The 17,733-nt window shown below is 62.5% G+C and overlaps 1 protein-coding gene and 1 long non-coding RNA gene across 4 annotated transcripts in view; one reads left to right on the top strand and one right to left on the bottom strand.

Annotated features, from left to right (window-relative positions):
* Window positions 1-6,068, bottom strand: part of SLC9A3 (solute carrier family 9 member A3) — a 38,739-nt gene extending 32,671 nt beyond the window's left edge. The window contains exon 1 of one of the 2 annotated variants that reach the window (XM_043887770.1): window positions 5,636-6,068. In XM_043887770.1, coding sequence (XP_043743705.1) covers window positions 5,636-5,852 — 217 coding nt within the window. In that variant the 5' untranslated portion in view covers window positions 5,853-6,068. The remainder of the gene's footprint in view (window positions 1-5,635) is intronic. The other variant, XM_043887769.1, reaches the window with a different exon arrangement.
* Window positions 5,783-9,336, top strand: LOC122683862. 2 transcript variants are annotated; one of them, XR_006337856.1, is made up of 3 exons: window positions 5,783-5,903; window positions 7,353-7,500; window positions 7,912-9,336. It is a non-coding gene; the product is annotated as an uncharacterized LOC122683862 (long non-coding RNA). The 2 variants fall into 2 exon arrangements; XR_006337855.1 differs by lacking the exon at window positions 5,783-5,903 and adding an exon at window positions 6,964-7,271.
* The last annotated feature ends 8,397 nt before the right edge of the window (window positions 9,337-17,733 follow it).

The raw sequence follows: 17,733 nt of genomic DNA, 5'->3' as shown, positions 1-17,733 counted from the left end.
CACGACCTTGAGGCACTGCCGGGGGCCTCAGTGCTGGCCCCACAGGCCAGTCAGGCTTGCAGAGACGAGCGGGCACCTCACCCCCTGCCCCAGGACGCAAGGGGCCCGGAGGCCAGGACGTGCCCCACATAGCCACCCCAGGGCCTTCGCAAGACCTGGGGGCCACCTCAGGGCCTTCGCAAGACCCTGGGGCACCCTGAGGGCCATCTGGACCCAGGCCACCTGAGGGCCACCTGGACCTAGGCCCCCTGCGGGCCACCCGGACCCTGGCGATGCCCACCAGCTGCAGGCTCCGTCCCGCCCAGGCCCCCGCCCCTTCGCCCTCCCCGCTCTCGCCGGCACGCAGTGCCTTGTGTCCCGTGGCTGACCTCGCCTGCCCCTGGGACTGACACACTCTGAGGGACGTCTGGTCTGTTTTATCGGAAGCCATGGCACTACCAGGCATGTGGCAGCATTAATGTTGGCAAAGTGAATGTTAAATGAGTGCTAGGAGCTGTGGCTACTAAGAATCCAGCATGTCGGCCGCAATAATAAACAAACGTTTAGGCCTGGAGGTGGTCACTGCGCGCGGACCCTGGGCCAGGCTTCTCACGGGGGCATGTGAGCCGGCCATGCAGACGCTGTGGCCCGTGAGTCTGAACCCGTGGGTCTCCTCCATCCAGTCTTGTGCCAGAGGCAGGGCAGGGTGTGAATGCACAGAATTTCAGCTCGTGGGGGAGTTGCTGTGGGCCAGGCCTCAGGGGCAAGCTGCCCCCGCCGCAGAACCCCAGACCCCTGCCACGCTTATGGGGCTCTGAGCAGGTCCGGCCTTGGAAGCACACGGCGGGGTCACCGGGCACACCCCTCACGGGAGGCTGTGTGATAATTCAGATAAGAATTTGAGGAGCTTCGGGAGCCTCTTGCTGGGCTGGCACCTAGGGGGTTTGCAGTGTCCATCCCTTCACTGTCGGGCGCTGTCCGGCCAAGCACGTGTGTCCGCGCGCAAACCTGCAGGAGCAGGGCCGGGGCGGGCCAGCCTCCAGGCCCGGGGCTCTGTGCCGCCTCTGCGGCGCTGCCCTGCCTCAGACAGAAGGCCTGGGTGCTGAGGGGGGACCTGTGGGCCCGTCTCATGGGTTCTGCAGGCAGGGCTTGGGGGGAGAGCAGCCTTCGCAGGTTTCCCCGGCGCCCCTCTGACCCCCGCCCTGGACAGATGGAGGAGACAGACTTCACAGCATGAGAAGGGGTGGCGCAGGGACAGGAGACACGGGCAGGGCCGGTGGGGGTGGACGGAGCAGATGCAGGTGTGCGGCCGCCCTGGTGAAGCGGGTCTCTCGCAGGAGCGCCCCCCGGCCGCCCCCAAGGCTTCCTGGTGCGGGGACGGGGCGCCCAGCTGAGCCCCCCTCAGCCCGGGGAGGACCACACAGCCTGGGCCCCAGTGTGGGGAGGTCAGTCCCCGGGCCCGGCAGGGACAGAGACGGAGGAGCCCTGTCCCTGAGGGATGGCGGGGTGGGCGGAGGAGGGCCCGAGAGAGCCGGCCCTGGCCTGCGGGGACCCCACCTGCTCCACACTCCCGCTGAAGGGCGCTGGGACCCTGGGCAGACAACGCGGGGAGCCAGTTGGGCAAGGGGGCCGGGAGGGCCCAGCGGAGGGGTCAGCGAGCTTGGGCCCCCGTCTTAGAGCCCCCTGTGGTTCTCTCGGATGCCCTGGTGGGAAGTTGCCAGACGGACGGCTCCCTGGGGCGTCCCATCTGCCAAGCAGGCAGGACCGGGGTGTCAGCGCCTCCCAACCTTTGCCCCTCGTCCCCGGGACATTCCAGAGAGACACCTTAGCTCCAAATGCCAATTGTTTTACAGCCACAGTAATTCTCTCCCAGGCGGTTCCTGAGAAGGGAGACTTTACACCTTCAGCACAGGAACGCCGCTCCTTTGGAGACTCCAGGGAGCGGCCCTGGTCCCAGGCCTTGGCCGATGGGCCTTGATCCATCTGTCCTGCCAGGCTGGGGTCCACTAGGGCCAATGGGCTCGTCTACGCTGGGGAGCACCCACCATGCCATCCTGCGGCTCACCCAGCCTTTCCCGGTCACCCCCTCCTCCAGACCCTCTTACAGATCCCCTCAGGGATGCGAGGGAAATTCAGTGGGAGCCACAGGAGGAGGGTGCTCCCACAGGGAAGAGGGACACGGGCTGGACCCAGCAGTGAGGGAGCTGACAGGACCAGGGCCCTCAGCTGTGAGAGCAGAGTCCTAACTACCGGGCCACCACAGAATTCCCACGGTCGCCTGCTGTCGACTCCAGGAGGTCAGTGCTGGCCACCGTTCCCCACAGCCTAGGAGCACCCCTCGGGGCCTGCACTGGTGCCCGGGGCCCACACCAGCACCCAGGGGCCCACACCAGCGCCCGGGGCCCACTCCGGCACCCAGGGGCTGCACTTGAGAGAAACCACTGACGCAGCAGCTGGTCAGGACAGAGGCCCTGGGTGTCCCAGCACCCGGGGTCTATGCCCCTTCCCCCGGCGAGGGCTGGGGCTGGATCGCATCCTGCTGACCTGATGAGAAGCTGCGTGACAGTGCTTTACAAGTGACAGGGCCCGGGCCCACGGAGCAGAGCCTGAGCAGATGAGGACCCCGAGGCTGGGCTCCAGCAGGCACATGGACAGGAGAGGGACTCGCGTCTCCAGGGGCCAGGCTGCTGCGGCCTCTGAGGCCCAGGTCTGGGCAGGGCGGGGGTGTGTGTGAAAAGGGTCCCACCTGAGGCCCGAGACCCCCAGCTACTCCTCAGGGTGCCCGGGGGACCCTTCTGATTAGGAAAGACGCCCCCCACGACCCCTGCAGAGTCCCTTCCTCCCAGGCTAGGTGAAGACAGAGGAGGCAACTGAACACTGACCCCTTGCAAACCCAGGGGCCACGTGGGCAGGGCAAAGGTCTCTGAGGACCACCACGACTGGGACTTCCACCCCCGCCAGCCCCCCCACCTAAGCTGCCTCCTCTGAAGCCAGGAGGGCAGACAGGCACCCATCTTCCCTGGAGTGTTTCTGCTGGGGTCAGTGCGGGGGGTGGCTTGGGGGCCACCCTGAGAGAGGCGGGGGAGAAGGAGGTGGTGAATCTCCGCCTGGCCCTGTGGCTCCTGGCCCAGGAAGAGAATCACGCCTCCCCGCAGCTCTGGCCAAAAGTCAGTGCTGCCTTCACCCCCCACCCGCCACCCTGGGAACGCCGCGTCCAGGGGGGAGGGCAGGGGAGGGGCATCTTGCCCTCTGCCCCACTGTGGCCTTGAGGAACACCTACTGCTCGGCTCGCCCCCCTCTAGGCCCCGGTTCTGGAAGCTGCCCGGATACCCCAGCCTGGGCGGACCCCCACCCAGTGCGGCCCCAGCATCAGGATCCAGCTTGGCCAATGTGGGCCCATGGAGTGTTGGACCCAGGGGAGGCAGAGGAGACAGAACGGGAAGAGGAAGAAGGAATCCAGCCTGCTCTGAGGCCCCAGTGGGTCCTGGCCGGTGGCTGTAGACTCAAGACCCCCGGGGAGCACATCACCCACCCAGGGCCCCAGGCTGGTGGAGAAGGAGGACTTGCCTCCCAGTGGGGGCGCTGGGCACACAGGTACTTGGAGATGGCTGGGTGCGGGTGGGGAGGCCTAGGGGGCGGCGAGGGGAGGGGGCGCTTTAGAGGCGGGGATCACAGGAAGCCCAAGCTGAGCCACCGGAGGGTCCTGGGGACCTGTGGGGGTCAGTGCAGCAGGTCCCGGAGGACGGGGCGAGGCTGGGAGGGGCCTGGGCACAGAGGGGCCCGGCTTGCGTGCTGTGGTGAGAAAGCGGGGTGGGGGCCCAGCACCTCCACGGAGGAGCCGCCAAACGCAGGGCAGCGCAGGGGCCCAGGGCGGAGGGCAGCCCCTCAGGTCTCTCTGGGGCCCCCTCAGTTTCCTTGGCGTGGCCCCCCAAGCCTCCACCAACATCTGCCTTTCTCTGCCTCAAGTGGAAGCAGCAGTCCCCCTCAGGTGGAGTTGTTGAAAGGGCGAGGGGTGGGACAGGAAGACCCCCCTCAAGACTCAAGACGGAGCAGGCTGGAGCAGGCTACACCCCACTCCCCACCACCAGAGAAGGTCCCCTCGGGAGGAGTGCCCGGGAGGTAGGGGGAGGCTCTTCCTGGAGAGTAACACCCGCCCCCCACATGCACGCCCCGCATCCCAGCCTGGGCTGGACTTGCGCAGAAAGTTCACGCTTGCTCTACACCACAGGGGTGCTCCAGTTCCTAGGCGTGGACCCCAGGCAGTCGTGGTTCTGCCCTGCAAGCATCATTACATGGTTTTGTGGAAGAGAGAAGACCCCCCAGTTTGCTCCCAGGGGAGCCTCAGGTCAGGGTGCTCCTAGAGCCCCAGGGAGGCTGGACCTGCCCAGCAAGTGACCAGTGTTGGCAGGCCCCCCGAGGCGGAGACATCCAGGGCAGACGCGGCATGTGAGACCATATCCCCCTGCTCACATTTCACTTCTGACATCAGGAACTCCCACAAAAAGCCAGCGAGTGGGGGGCACTTGGGGCCGGGCAGGCACAGCCAGGGAACTGAACAGACAAGAGTGGTAAGGAAGAGGCCAGAGAGCCTGAAGAAATAGAAAGACGTGACGGACTTAAAAGGGAGCTGGTTGGCAGAGTGGACACATGCAGGCGGGGCCGAAGCAGAAACAATCTGTAACCAGCTGCCACCAGGACCCCCCCAAGCCAGGTCCAGAGTCCTCGGACAGACTCTCCCCAGAGCGGCCCCTCCCACACTACTGAGGAGGCCAGGGCCCCCCAAGCCCCCCATTCCGAAACCACTGCTGACCCGTCCCAGTCTCGGCTGTTCTGTGAGTGTGTGGGGGTGGCCTCAGACCCCCTGCCGACAGAGTTTCTCCCTGCTCCACTTGCTAAGACACAAATGCCATCACATGTCCACCACCCCGGAAGATCCTCCCTGGTGTGGAAACTTTGGTCCTCAGCCGCTCCTGAGAAGGCCGACCTTCCTGTCACCTTGCCTGGAGTTTCCTGCAATTCCCACTTTGCCAGCTCAGCGGAGCAAGTCGAGAGAAGAGTGATCTTTCAGACCAGGGTTTTTAACAGAGAAACACTGTCAATGGAAAACTCACTCCTATAAATAGGATTTCACTGCGCTTCATGTTGAGTGGCACCGTTTTTCTTTCTACACTGGGGACGGAGTTCTCCAGTGCTGGAAGGCAAGGATGTTCCCTCTGTCCTGCACTAAGGACCCGGACAAGCCCAACACACGGGAAAGCTGGCCCGCCGGAGCCCGGCGGAGAGCAGCCCTGGGCGTCTGCGGGCAGAAAGAGCCGGGACTGCGGACACCGGGGAGCCAGGGACTGGAGGAGGCTGCGCCCCCGGGGCCAGGACCAGGTTACCGTGGCCACGCGCACCGCGCTCCGGGTCCGGCCAGGCTCGCCGGTCTCTGAGCCTCTCCCTGAGCGACCTCAGTTCCGGTACTGGCCCCTGCGGTCCCCGACCTGACCTCTGGGAAGCCGGCTGAGACACCGCCGCTTCCACAGGGAAGACCGCGGAGCTGGAGGAGCCCCGGGAAGAAGGCGGAGCGGGCGGCCAGCTGTTCCCTGGGGGCGCAGGAGGGGGCCTGCAGACCCCGCGGCTGGCCGCGGCGCCCGCGGAGCCCCAGGCAGCTTACCGATCTTGGCCAGGCTGGCCACGAGGATCCACAGCGCGATGATGTACGGGTCCTGGACGTGGTGCCATTTGAAGGTGACCACCTGGAAGCCCTGGGTCTCCCCGTGCGCGCCGCCAGGTTCCTCCTCGACGCCCCGCGCTCGCGGCAGCTCGCCCAGCGCCAGCAGCAGCGCCAGCAGGAGCCCCCACCTGGGGCCTGGAGCCCAGCGCCCCGACATCGCTGCGGTCGTTCAGTGCCTTGTCCGGATGCTCATGACGCGGGAGCCCTGGTGCGCTCGGCTCGCGGGACTCGCGTTGGGCTGCGCGGAGCCGAGCGCGCTCTGGGCGCAGGCTGCTGTCCGGATCCCCGCCCGCCGGGGTGGCCTTTAATCCGGCGGCCCCCTCCCGCCCCGGGGCGGAGCCTTCCCGCCCGCCCCGCGTACACGCGAGCGCCGACCCAGTCGCCGGCTCCCCGCCAGCCCGCCGGCCGCCGGCGCACACCCACCCGGCCCGGCCGGCTCCCGGTCCCGGCTTCCCACCCGCGCGCCCCTGGCCCCTCATCCGCTGCCCCGTCCTCGCCCCGCGCGCTCTTCCTCTCGCCCTCCGGGGACACGGGCGGAGGGCTCAGCCTCGCCTGCCGCCTCGCCTGGGGGCGGAAGGCAGCGTGGGAGGGGCTGGGGGCGGGGGGCCCGGGATCCCCGTGGCGGGGTCGAGGCACGGCGCATTGGGCGCCCCTCGGCGGCCCTTCACCGGCCTCCAGAGGAGCCCCGGCTGCTGTGAGCACCACTGCGGGCGCTCCTTAGCCCTCCAGGCCGGGCGAGGAGCGCTCCGGAGCCCCCTGGCAGCCTGCTGGTCGGCACCTGCCATGTGTCCACCTGGAACCTGTGTTTCCTGACGGGAGCTGGGCAACCAACCAGGGCTTCCCCCTAGAACCTCTGGTGGGCGGAACCAAGCCCCTCTGCCCTCCCCACCCGGGGCTCCCCTCCTCCTTTCTTGAGGGCTACCCCCTCTGACCTGGGAGTTCTGTGCTGCCCCCCCACCCCTGGACCTCCAGTGGAGGGACTCAGGGGCCCTTTCTCCCCCAGGGCTTGGCCTCGCTCCACCACCAGGCCTCAGCCCCGGCTGGCCTCTGCTGCCAGCTGGACGGCCCATCTGGCCCAGGGAGAGGCACACACCACCCCCCTGTCCCCCAGAGCCCACCGCGGCTCCTCTGCCAGCGGTTCCCCTGGGACTCAGAGGCAGGCGCCCACCTCCAGGCCCCCAGCCTCCAGCCCCCCGGCCTCCAGGCCTCCGGGCCCCTGGTCTCTGGTCCTTCGGCCCCTGGCCCCCCTGGCCTCCAGTCCCCCTGGCCTCCAGCCTCCTGGCCTCCAGGCCTCCGGGCCCCTGGTCTCTGGTCCTTTGGCCCCCAGCCCCCCTGGCCTCCGGGCCCCCAGCCTCCGAGCCCCCAGCGTACTGTCCACAGCACCTTCAGAACTCCCCCAAGCCTGCCCGCTGCTCAATGCCTATGGCCAGCCCACAGTGGCTCAGAGCCCTGCCCTACCTTCACCGGCCTGCCTGCTCCTGTGGGCCCCCCTCTGAGAGGATGGGCCCCGGCCCCTCCCTGAGCTCCTCGGTGCCTGCCCTGGGGACCTCCGTCTGCATCCCCTCTGCTTCCTGAGGTGCCTGCTCTCATGTCGCCTTCTCCTTCTGCTGCTGCTAATCTCAGTTCACAGGGGTGACTCAGGTCTCCCCTCCTCCAGGCTCCGGGCAGGTCTGCCGTCCCCGTGGGAACGTCTTTCCACGAGTGAAGGGCTCCACAAAGGACCCGAAACTGCCTGACGCACAGATCCCCCGGGAGATGCTGATTGGATGCAGGGACAACAGATGGGCGGATGTGTGGGTGCGGAGGTGGGTAGGGGCATCTTTTAATACCTGAGTCTGTGTCAGGATCCCAGGAGACTTGAACAGTGTGACTATCCCTTGGGTCTTCTGGTTTTTTGCTGGTGGGAAGTGGCCACCAGTGGTGTGATGGAGAGAAAGCAAGTTCAAATTCTGCTCCACAGGAGAGCTTGCTGAGTGGCTGAGCTCTGAGTGGTGGGTGAAGCTGGCTGGCTCTTTGGGAAGATGCTGCCAAGGGCTTCAATGCTCCCCGGGTGTCCCTCTGCCCTGAGGTAGCCTGGGGGTCCTGGCAGGCGGAGGAAGGCCAGCCTCAAAGGTTGCTGTGAGCGCGGGGTGGGGGTGGGGGCGGCGCCCAGCAGTAGGACGTGGCCAGAGCACTGGGCTGTGGTGGCTCAGCCATGTCCGTGTGTCTGTCCCCAGCTCTACCCTCAGCCTCCTGTCCCAGAGACAGCCACCAGACCAGCTCGGGGTGCTTGCGGCCCAGTCCACGCCATTCCTTTCTCGGGGCTCCGGGCGAAGCCTTCAGGAAGAGTGGCCTCTGTGTGTTCCCGTAACACAGGACACTCCCATCCCTGCTGGGACGATGCGTGCCCCACGTGTCCTGTCAGCCCCTGGGGTTTGAGCCCCCGTCCTAAGAACTCACAGCATTCCTCCTGAGAGGGGCTGCTCTGAGACCCACGGAGCCATTCAAAGGGCAGAAGAACAGAGTGTTATTGGGTGGACTCACGGATTCTGCAGTGCCATTGTTGGCTGTGGCTGGGTGCTGCCAGGAACAGAGGAAGGGAAGCAAGCCCCAGCAGAGGTGGGTGAGCCCTGGGGCACCTCGTGTGACGGGCAGCACTCAGGTGAGGAATCTGGCTGCGGGGCTGTGTTTGTGGGCATCTGCAGGATGAATGCATCTCCAGGGTGGATGGTCTGAGAACCGTGCCAGCCTCCCCAGTGAGCCTGGTCAGCATCACCATGTGGGGTGTGCACCGTCCCCTCCTGACCCCTCCCTGACCCCTCCGCGCCCAGCTGCCGGCCCCTCCCCTTGACCACTTCTCCACTGTTACCCCTTGGACTGTGGCCGTGAGTGGGTGGGCAACCTCTAACCGGGTGTGTGGTTTTAGGCAGGGCTGCAGCTTGCCCCGATCCAAGGCTGCCATCCACAGAGGGACACAGCGGCAAGACCAAGTGCACCCAGAGGGCTGTTTGCATTTTGTGGGGACATCTTGAGAAGTGTCCTCAGGACCCTGATGACCGCCCTGGTCACAGCAGCCTTCAGACAGCCATCAGCCACCCCCTCTACCCCGCCCCCCCCGGCCTGGGTCACCAGGGGGGTCTGCCTGCAGACACATGACCTCAGAACGAAGCGCCCCAGATGGGACGAGGCACAGAATTGGAGTCTGGGAGTCCAAGGTCAAGCCCGACGGGGCTCGGTTCTGGTGACGAGTCCCCGCGTGGCCTGTCCCCAGAGCAGGCCAGAGCAGGAGGAGGGCTCTTCCTTCCTCTTCCTATAAGGCGCTGATCCCGTTGGATCAGGACCCCACCCTATGACTTCACGTCACCATGACTGCCTCCTGACGACCCCTCACTGAGTGTCATCATGGCGGGCAGCTGGGGCTTCAGCACAGGAATTTGAGGGGAAGGCGCAGGTCAGTCCATGACACCCACGGCAGACCCACAACCACACGGCGTAACCTAAAATGCGAAAGCAACGCAAGGAACCAGTCCAAACCCTGAATGTCAAAAGTAAGAAAATCGAGAGGAAAACATCACGTCTAGTCCATCGTGGTACTTGCGGTTATGAATTTCGTCCACGGGGTTGGTGAGGAGCACCGTATGAATAAAGAAGCAATGGCTTATTGCTGGCAACACGCAGGGATGAGAGTCCTGTTTTGATGTGACTGTAAGATGTGGGAGGGGGGCTTCCCTGGTGGCCCGGGGGTTAAGAATCCGCCTGCCAATGCAGGGGACACAGGTTCAATCCCTGGTCTGGGAAGATCTCACATACCTAAGCCCGTGTATCACAACTCCTGAAGCCCGTGTGCCCTAGAGCCTTGCCCCAAACAAGAGACACCGCCGACGCTCACATTGCCCCTGCTCGCTGCAACTCGAGAAAGCTGTGCAGCAGCAAAGACCCAGTGCCACCAGAAGGAAAGCTGTGGGAGGCGTCGTCAGCCCGCCCGAGCGGCCACCCCGGCTCCTCTGGAGGCCTCACTGCGCAGTAATTCCCACACAGCCTGCACGCCTGCCCGCTGAGCGCCTGCCGTGTGCCAGGGGCTGTCCAGGCCAAGTGCTCTGGGGGCTGTCCACAGTCTCTGTAGTTGCACGTCTGTGTTCTCCTGTTTGACCCGTGTGGTCTGCCTGCTGACCTTTGCGGCCTCAGCTGAGCCTAGAGCCTTTGGCCTCAGGCCGAGCTTGCAGGGAAGGGGCATTAGGACATCTATGCAAGCACATTCTGTCCCCAGCCCTGGGGTCGGACTCACATTCCCAGCACTGCCAGGTCCCACTGCCAGGCCAGGGTCTAAGCTGAGATGGAGGTTCCAGGGGTCCTGGGCCCCCCAGGGAGAGGCACAGTCTGGACTTCGGGGGCTGGGCTGAGTGCAGACCCTGACCTCGACCAGGGGCCAAGCCAATCCTCCCCCTTCTCTGGAGGACAAAAATTACCCTGGACCCTGCCCGCAGCTCATGCTTCTGAGGCTGGGACCCCATAAAACCCCTTGTGTGCAGGCACGCTTGGACCTCAGGTCTGGTGACCTGCCCTCCCAGCCCCCAGGCCAGCTCAGTGGCCTTTCGGACAGAGCTGGACCTGCCGAGGCCCACGGAGCCCAGGACAGCCTGACTTCTGGACTCACCCTGTGACGACCAGCAGAGGCCAAAAGAGCCTTCGCTAAAATAAAAAATCCACTCTGGCCAAGACAGGCAAGAAGAAGAGCTCAGCAAACTCAGAACAGAGTGAGTTTTATTACCCATCTGATATCGTAAGCAGTATCTGCAATCACTGAATAGTTAGTGGAGAAGGTCTGAGAGGCTGTCCCGAGGCCAGGACCTGTCAAGGACACCTGCCCACTGTCTTCAGAGAGAGAACAGAAGGGGTAGGAATGGGGAGAGAGAGAGCAAAATGGCCGTCTTGGCAGGTGAGATTTCTGCCCACAGGCAACGTCCCAAGAACTTGGACACAGGGTTAGAATTAAGAAGTGGATGTGCAAGGCTACCGGCTACAAACCACCTCCAGTTCTGCCCCCCAGCAACAAATTCTTTAGGAAGTGAAAGCTAATTGAAAAGTACTATTTACACAACATCAAATATATGAAATACCTAGGGAAAAATCTGGATGTGCAAGATATGCAAGACACTGTGGGAGAATTCTCCAGAGACTTTTCTAGGCACAAAAGCTTTATAGATTTAATTTCATCTATAAATCTCAGACTATTCAGACTTTGTGATTCTGTTTGTGTCCATTTTGGTAAATTGAGTTTTCAAGGATTTTGCCCTTTTCATCAAAAATATAGTGTTTATTTGATGCAAAGCTCACCATCATGTTTTTTTTAAGTTATTTGTTCATTTGTGGCTGTGCTGGGCCTCAGCTGCTGGGGGGCTCTTCTTCAGGCGGGCCGAGTGGGGCTGCTCTCAGCCCCACTGAGAGAGGGGGGCGTGGGTTTCTCACGGTGGAGCCCAGGCTCTAGGCCCCTTGGGGCTCAGTAGTTGTGGCTCCCGGGCCTGGTTGCTTCACGGCCTGTGGGCTCTTCCCAGACCAGGGACGGAACCCGTGTCTCCTGTGTTAGTAGGCGGATTCTTCACCACTGAGCCACCGGGGAAGCCCCGTCGTGTTTTATGATCCCTTTTAAGTCTGTGCGATTCTGGGTGACGTGTCGCTCTCCTTCCTCGTGGTGGTGACTGTTGTCTCCTCCCTCATGGGGGTCAGTCCTGCTGGAGGCTTGTCCACACCCAGAGCCTGCTCAGTGCTCTGGGCTCTGGTCCCACTGACGGTCTCTGTCGTCTGCCTTCTGCTTCAGAGGCACCACTGTCACTTTCCTTCTTTCTCTGATTTTCTTTGATGTTCTTTTTCTAGCTTCTTGAACTGGAATCTTAGTTCACTGATTTTCAGTATTTCTCTTTTTTAACATATGACTTTTTCAATTAAAAAAGTTGTAAAGCTCTGCCTGATAACCACTTTTCTGCATTCTGGTGGATTTAATATGTTGCGTTTTCCTTATCAGTTCAAAATATTTTCTGATTTCCATTGTCATTTCTCCTTTGACAAAAGTTACTTAGAAGTGTGAGGCTTACATGGCAGTTGCTAAATTTCCAAATATTTGGGAGCAGGGTGTTTCCTGCTGTCTTTCTGTAATTGAAATCTAATATAATTCCAGCATGGCCAGAGAATATACACTGTGTGGTTTCAGCCCTTCTACATTTGTGGAACCTCGCTTTGTGATTTAGAGTCTGGGCTATTTTGGTAAATTTTCCACACACCCTTGATAAAAGTGTGCATTCTGCAGTTGAGGGATATAGCATTCCATTATCAGTCCGTTTGGTCAAATTGATTAATTGTGTTGTTCAGATCTGTACTTTTACTAATTTCAGTACCTAAGAGGGATGCTAAAACCTTCTCTGGAGGCGGATTGTCTGTGTTTCAGTTCTGTCAGCTTCTGCTCTCTGTGTTCAAGCCGTGTTGGAGGACGGCTGTGTCCTCAGGTTGAACCAGCTGCATCCTCATGGAAGGCCCCTCCTCTCTCCTAATGCTCTTGCCTGAAGTCTCCTCCGACACCCCTGCAGACACTTTTGATAATGTGTGCGTGGAGCACCCTGGTCCTTTCTTTGGCTTTCAGTCTGTGTCTTTTTGTTCAGAGTGCATAGTTGGTTTTCTCGTCGGGTCTGATGGGGTTTATGTTCACACATGTACTTGTAACCAGCAGTGTGTGACTGGCGGCCGTGGGTCAGGGCCCAGGTGTTGCCAGGGTGCCTCCTGCCGCGCGCTTGGGCAGCAGGTGTCTGTCTCTCGGCCGCCGCAGCGCCCACCTAGGACTCGGCTCCACTCTGTCGCTTGCTCAGGCTTAGCTCAAATGCCTGCATGTGCACAAATGTTTTCTTCTGCCTTTGGGACTCATTCATTTCCCAGGAGTTTTCTTCTATATTCACTTCCCATCGGCAAAGGTTATCTTGACCCACTAGGCTACGTGCGTAGCAGCAACACCCCAGCTGCCCAGTCAACCCACAGGAAGTGGGTCCTTGCGTGTGCGTGTCAGAACAGCACGGCGGAGCCCTGGGGACACAGGGCCGGCCCTGGCAGTGTGGCCACACGGGGACCGCCCCATTCCTGAGTTCCCGTGGTCCCTGCTCGCTCGCCCCTGCCCTGCTGTGTTCTGAGTCGCTGTTCACGCAGATCTAGGGTGTTGTTGGAGTCCCCAGGGCTTCTCACAGGTGAGTGGTGGCTCGGGGCTCCTCCTCTGCACTCCCCCCCCGGAGGCCCAAAGCCCCCTGTGGACTCGGATGCGTCCCGGCCGGGTGCAGTGGGCTTGCTGGGCTGACTTTTGGGGCGGCTTCATCGACGGATTTGCCCACACTTCAGAGATTGGCTCTGGGCCTGGCCCAGTCCTCCTAGGCCCCCTTTGGGAGGGCCCGTTCACCCCCTGAGTCAATGCCACAGGACTTGCAGCTAGACACCAAGGCTGTGTGCTGGCTGGGGACCCCCAGCACCCGCCCCACCCACCGTCTGTGAACAGGGACCCTGATCCTGCAGGAAGCGTGGTGCTGAGTCCTGGGGCCATGGGGCTGTGCCCACCGTGTGTGAAAGGGCATTCGGCATGGGTGGGGGAGGCCGCCAGCCAGATCCTGCAGGTCACATGGGGCTGGGCCCTGGTCGAGACGGCTTCTGCCCTCCCAGGCCTGGTGACTGTGGCTCCTGGACGTCATTGAAGAGGAAAGGAGTTGGCTGAGTGTGCATCGTCCTTGACGTGCTCCCCACGTGCATCCGCCCTCTGGGGCGGGCAGATCGGGAGGCTCCTGAGGTCTCTACACTCACGCTTCCCTGGAACCAGAAAGCATGGGGGAATCGCCTGGGCCTAGACCCCACCGGCCTCGGGCAAGCTCTTGTTTGTGTGGAGCAGGCCAACTTCCCCAGAGCGGCCTTCCGCCCGGAGCGTGGCTATAAACGCCCCACCATGTCTGCACCCCACGCTGTGCCCCGCAGCAGGCCCCTGTCCCAGGCGCCGATGGTGACCGAGGGCAGGCATGACAGCCATGCACGGCTCCTCCGACCTCCCAGGGCCGCATGTGGCACAGGCAGCAGTGGGTGCCAGAGCCCATGGCCCCCCAGAGCTGCTGGCGGAGGACCAGGTCCCCTTGGGCTGAGCGCCTCGCTCGCCTGGCCCACCCCCCTTCTCAGCAATCAATAGTGTCAGCCCAGGCCCAAAGCAAACCCTCGCCAGGAAGGCCAGGGGACGATGGCGACACGGGGCGGCTGGGCTTGGCCCAAGGGACTTGGCATGTCAGGAGGACTTGGGAGTCCGGGGCCCAGAGCTGGTGTCGCCCTGAGAGCTCCGTGGTCCCCAACAGGCCGCTGTGCTCCGCAGCCACAGGCTCGCACGCTCCAGGGATGTTCCCCCTTCCCCGGGAAGGGGTCTGCTTTTTTTTTATTTTTTTTAATTTTAATTGGAGGCTAATTACTTTACAATACTGTAGTGGTTTTGCCATGAATCAGCCATGGATTTACTGTGTTCCCCATCCTGAACCCCCCTCCCACCTCCTTCCCCATCCCATCCCTCAGGGTCGTCCCAGTGCACCAGCCCTGAGCACTTGTCTCACGCATAAAACCTGGACTGGCGATGTTTCACATATGATAATATACATGTTTCAATGCTATTCTCTCAAATCATCCCACCCTCGCCTTTTCCCACAGAGTCCAGAAGTCTGTTCTTTGCATCTGTGTCTCTTTTGCTGTCTCACATATGGGGTCATCATTACCATCTTTCTAAATTCCATATATATGTGTTAATATACTGTATTGGTGTTTTTCTTTCTGATTTGCTTTACTCTGTCTAAGGGGTCTGCTTTTTAAATACTTTCTCTCCTGGTAGCAATTCTTCAAAAAGCCTCCAGGGTTGTAATTCCCTGGGCAGCTCAGTCCCTAGTTGTGGAACTAAGATTCTGCCAGCCATACAGCAAGGCCAAAACAGGAGAAAAAAAAGAACCTGGAGATATTCATCTGGGAGTAACTTCAGAACGCCTGCTAACGTGCTGGGAGAGGGGCCTGTGGACACAGTCGTGCACCTGCCCTTGTGGCCTCATTCTTAAGTGTGAGCAGTGTCTGCGTGTCCAGCTACGGATTCAGAGTCAGAGGCCTTCTGTGAGCCTGGGGTTCATGGTCCCCGAGGTGCTGGGCTGGGGGGTGGACCTTGGCACCTGGAGAGGCAGGGCCTGGGGTGGCAGAGGTTGCTGGCACTGGGAACAGGACCAGACCCCCGTGCCCCCACTGTGGCTCAGGCTGGTGCCCCGCCTAGCTTGGGACCACCACTGGTGGGACAGACCCGTTACCAGGGATGCCACGGGCTTCGGTGTGGGGGCTCCACACCGTGGGCTCAGGTGGAGACTCGCTGGAAAAATCGGTGAGCAGAGTCTGAGTCCTGAAACCCTGGAGCCCTGCTTCCCTGGGCCTCGGAACTGCTCCATCCCCCAACCACCTGGTCAAGTGGCCCTGACTGGCCCCGGTGCCACCTGGACCCAAAGGCAGAGAGACGCGACAGGGGGAGCCGGCTTCCCTGAGGCCGGCCCTGGGCCCCCAGCAGGCCAGCTGAGGATGGAAAGTTTTCGGGAGAGGAATGTGTGCGGCGTGGTGGGGAGGTGCATTCCTAGGCAGAGGCCGGTGAGCAGGACACTCATTTGCACAAATTAGCCTTTTAGATGGCGAGGCCACTCACGCAAGACTGCTTGGCACAGGGCAGCTTCTGGGGGACTCAATGTCCAGGGCATGGCTGCAGCCCTGCCGGCCCCCATGCAGCCTCTCCACCCTGGCCGGGAGGATGGCGGGGGAACAAAGAGTGCTGTCTGTGGGACGGTCAGCACGGGGCGGGCCGTGTGGGCTCCAGTCCCCCCAGCCCAACGCCTCTGCTGGTGCTTTGATGACAGAAGCGCTGCTGCCCTGCCCGGTTAGGCAAGGACACACTGTGCCCGCAGCATCCCAAGTGACTCTCTGAGAGGCCGCAACACCAGCAGTGGGCAGGGGCCAGCGCTGCGTGGGGTGCTCATGCGTGTCAGGGCAGGAGGCAGGCCCCAGCCCTGGCACCCGCTGTTCATCCAGGCCGTCCCATGGCTGCTCCTTGGCCTCCCAGTCCCTGGACCCTTCAGAGCATACTGCCCCAAACCTGCAGTGGTCACAGGAGGGGGACCGGGGAGGGGGTCTTCTGTCGAGACGCTTCAGGCCACAAGCACTTCATGCAGCCCAGGGTCTGGGGACCCCTGTGGCCTCTTTGAGGGGGCCAGCTCTCTTGGCCCAGAATCCCCTGAGAGGTCCCCTAAACTGAAACGAGTTTCCTGGAGCAGCCTGTCCCCACTGGAGGAAGAGGACCCAGGTAGCCACCTGGTCCCTGAAGATCTTGGTGTCTCCCTGCAGGCCAAGGAGCCATGGGGACAGAGTGGGGGGCGCTGGGGCCTCTGGCCTCCTTGGTGAAGGGGTGGAGCTGGAGGGCAGGGCAACGTCAGTCTCCAAATGCTTGTCCCCAGGTTCCCAGACTCCCCTGCTTCGGCCCTGGCAGGCTGCTGCCTCTCGGGGGTGCACTGGATTCCGGGGGACACCGAAGCCACGGTGGGAGCTGGCCAGGCCCCGTGGTCAGCCAGGACCTACCTTGGTGAGTCTCCCACAGGACTGTCCCGAGTGAGGCTGCGCGCACGGCCGTAGCTGGGGCCCCAGCAGGCACGGACCCCTGCCCTGTACCACCACTCAGGGCCTGAGACGTCCCAGGCCCGGGACCCTCGTCACCAGGCACCCCTGCCAGGGCCTCTCCAGGGATGCCGCTCGCCAGCCCCACAGCCAGGGTCGTCAGGCCGGCCTCCGAGTTGCCCTTGGTGGAGACCAGCGTCCCGAGGCAGCGGGTCGGCCGGCCGCCCAGCAGTGGACATCCTCCCAGGCCTGTGGGACACGCTCTGTGGGGCTGCCCGGCCCCGGTGCGTCCCGCCTGTGTCCGGTGACCTGCTCTGGGCACAAGGTTTGCCGGGCGCCCTGCATGCCAGGCTCCCGGGACATGGGCGTTCACGGGGCTGGGGTGCCGTGGGGCATGTGGCCTTTCGGTGGCTCGGTATCCCTACCTGTGAGATGAGGGCAAACGTGGTTCGAGGGAGACACAGGTTCGCCCCAGGCTGAGCATCCTGCTCTGAACCTGCAGTGGTCGCAGGAGGGAGCCGTGGAGGGGGTCTTCTGTCTAGACGCTGCAGGCCACAAGTGGGCAGCTGGTCCGCGGGCACCCCTGAGCTGAGTCACGGGATCCCAGGTGCTCACCTGCAAAGTGGCCGGAGAAGCCCTTCTGCCATCCGCAGCTCAGGGGCTGGGTGTGTGCTGTCTGCCCTCCGCCAGGTTCAGGCAGCTCAGACTAGCTCAGGGGACCCCCCGGGGCTTGCCGGGGAGGGCTTGCTCCATCCTCACTGGCGCCCCCTGACCCGGAGCTGGGCTGGGCACTGCCCAGGGCCAGGCAGTGAGGGCGCCAGTGGGTCAGGCCATCCCGGGCCGGCCCTGGCTGGGCTGAGGTCAATTGGGGGCTGTAAAGGAGACATGGCCATGGGACTTCTTTCCAGAAATAGGACTTGCCGGATTTATGGAGTGTAATTCTGAGGAAGAATTGGGAAAACAGCACCATCTGAGTCACGCTTAGTGGCTCCAGAGAGGGTGTGGAAAGACCACGCCCCACACCTCCTGCAGCCCCCCGGACAGGCCAGCTGCGTGCAGAGGTCACCACACAGATTTGGGATGCTGGGGACAAGACGGAGATTCAGGGGTGTTCCTCCCCAGTTCAAGCTTGCTTCCTTGACCGGCTCCAGCCAAGCCCAGGGTGGACCCTGGTCCACCTGAGGACCCGAACCTGAGATGCCCAGACAGCCACTGCCAGGAAACACCAACTGCAGTTCAGATTTCAGGAATAATATTTTCAAAAATCAATCTTTCATGCTCTTGCATTTCAGCTTGTGAAAACAAGGCTGTTTTTCTTGGATGCTCGCTCAGGGTCCTCCTGAAGAACCGCCGGGCTGGCCCCCTCCTGGCCAGCTCACCTC

Source organism: Cervus elaphus, chromosome 25, assembly GCF_910594005.1.
Source record: "Cervus elaphus chromosome 25, mCerEla1.1, whole genome shotgun sequence".
NCBI lineage: Eukaryota > Metazoa > Chordata > Mammalia > Artiodactyla > Cervidae > Cervus > Cervus elaphus.
This window is presented reverse-complemented; position numbering and strand designations above follow the sequence as displayed.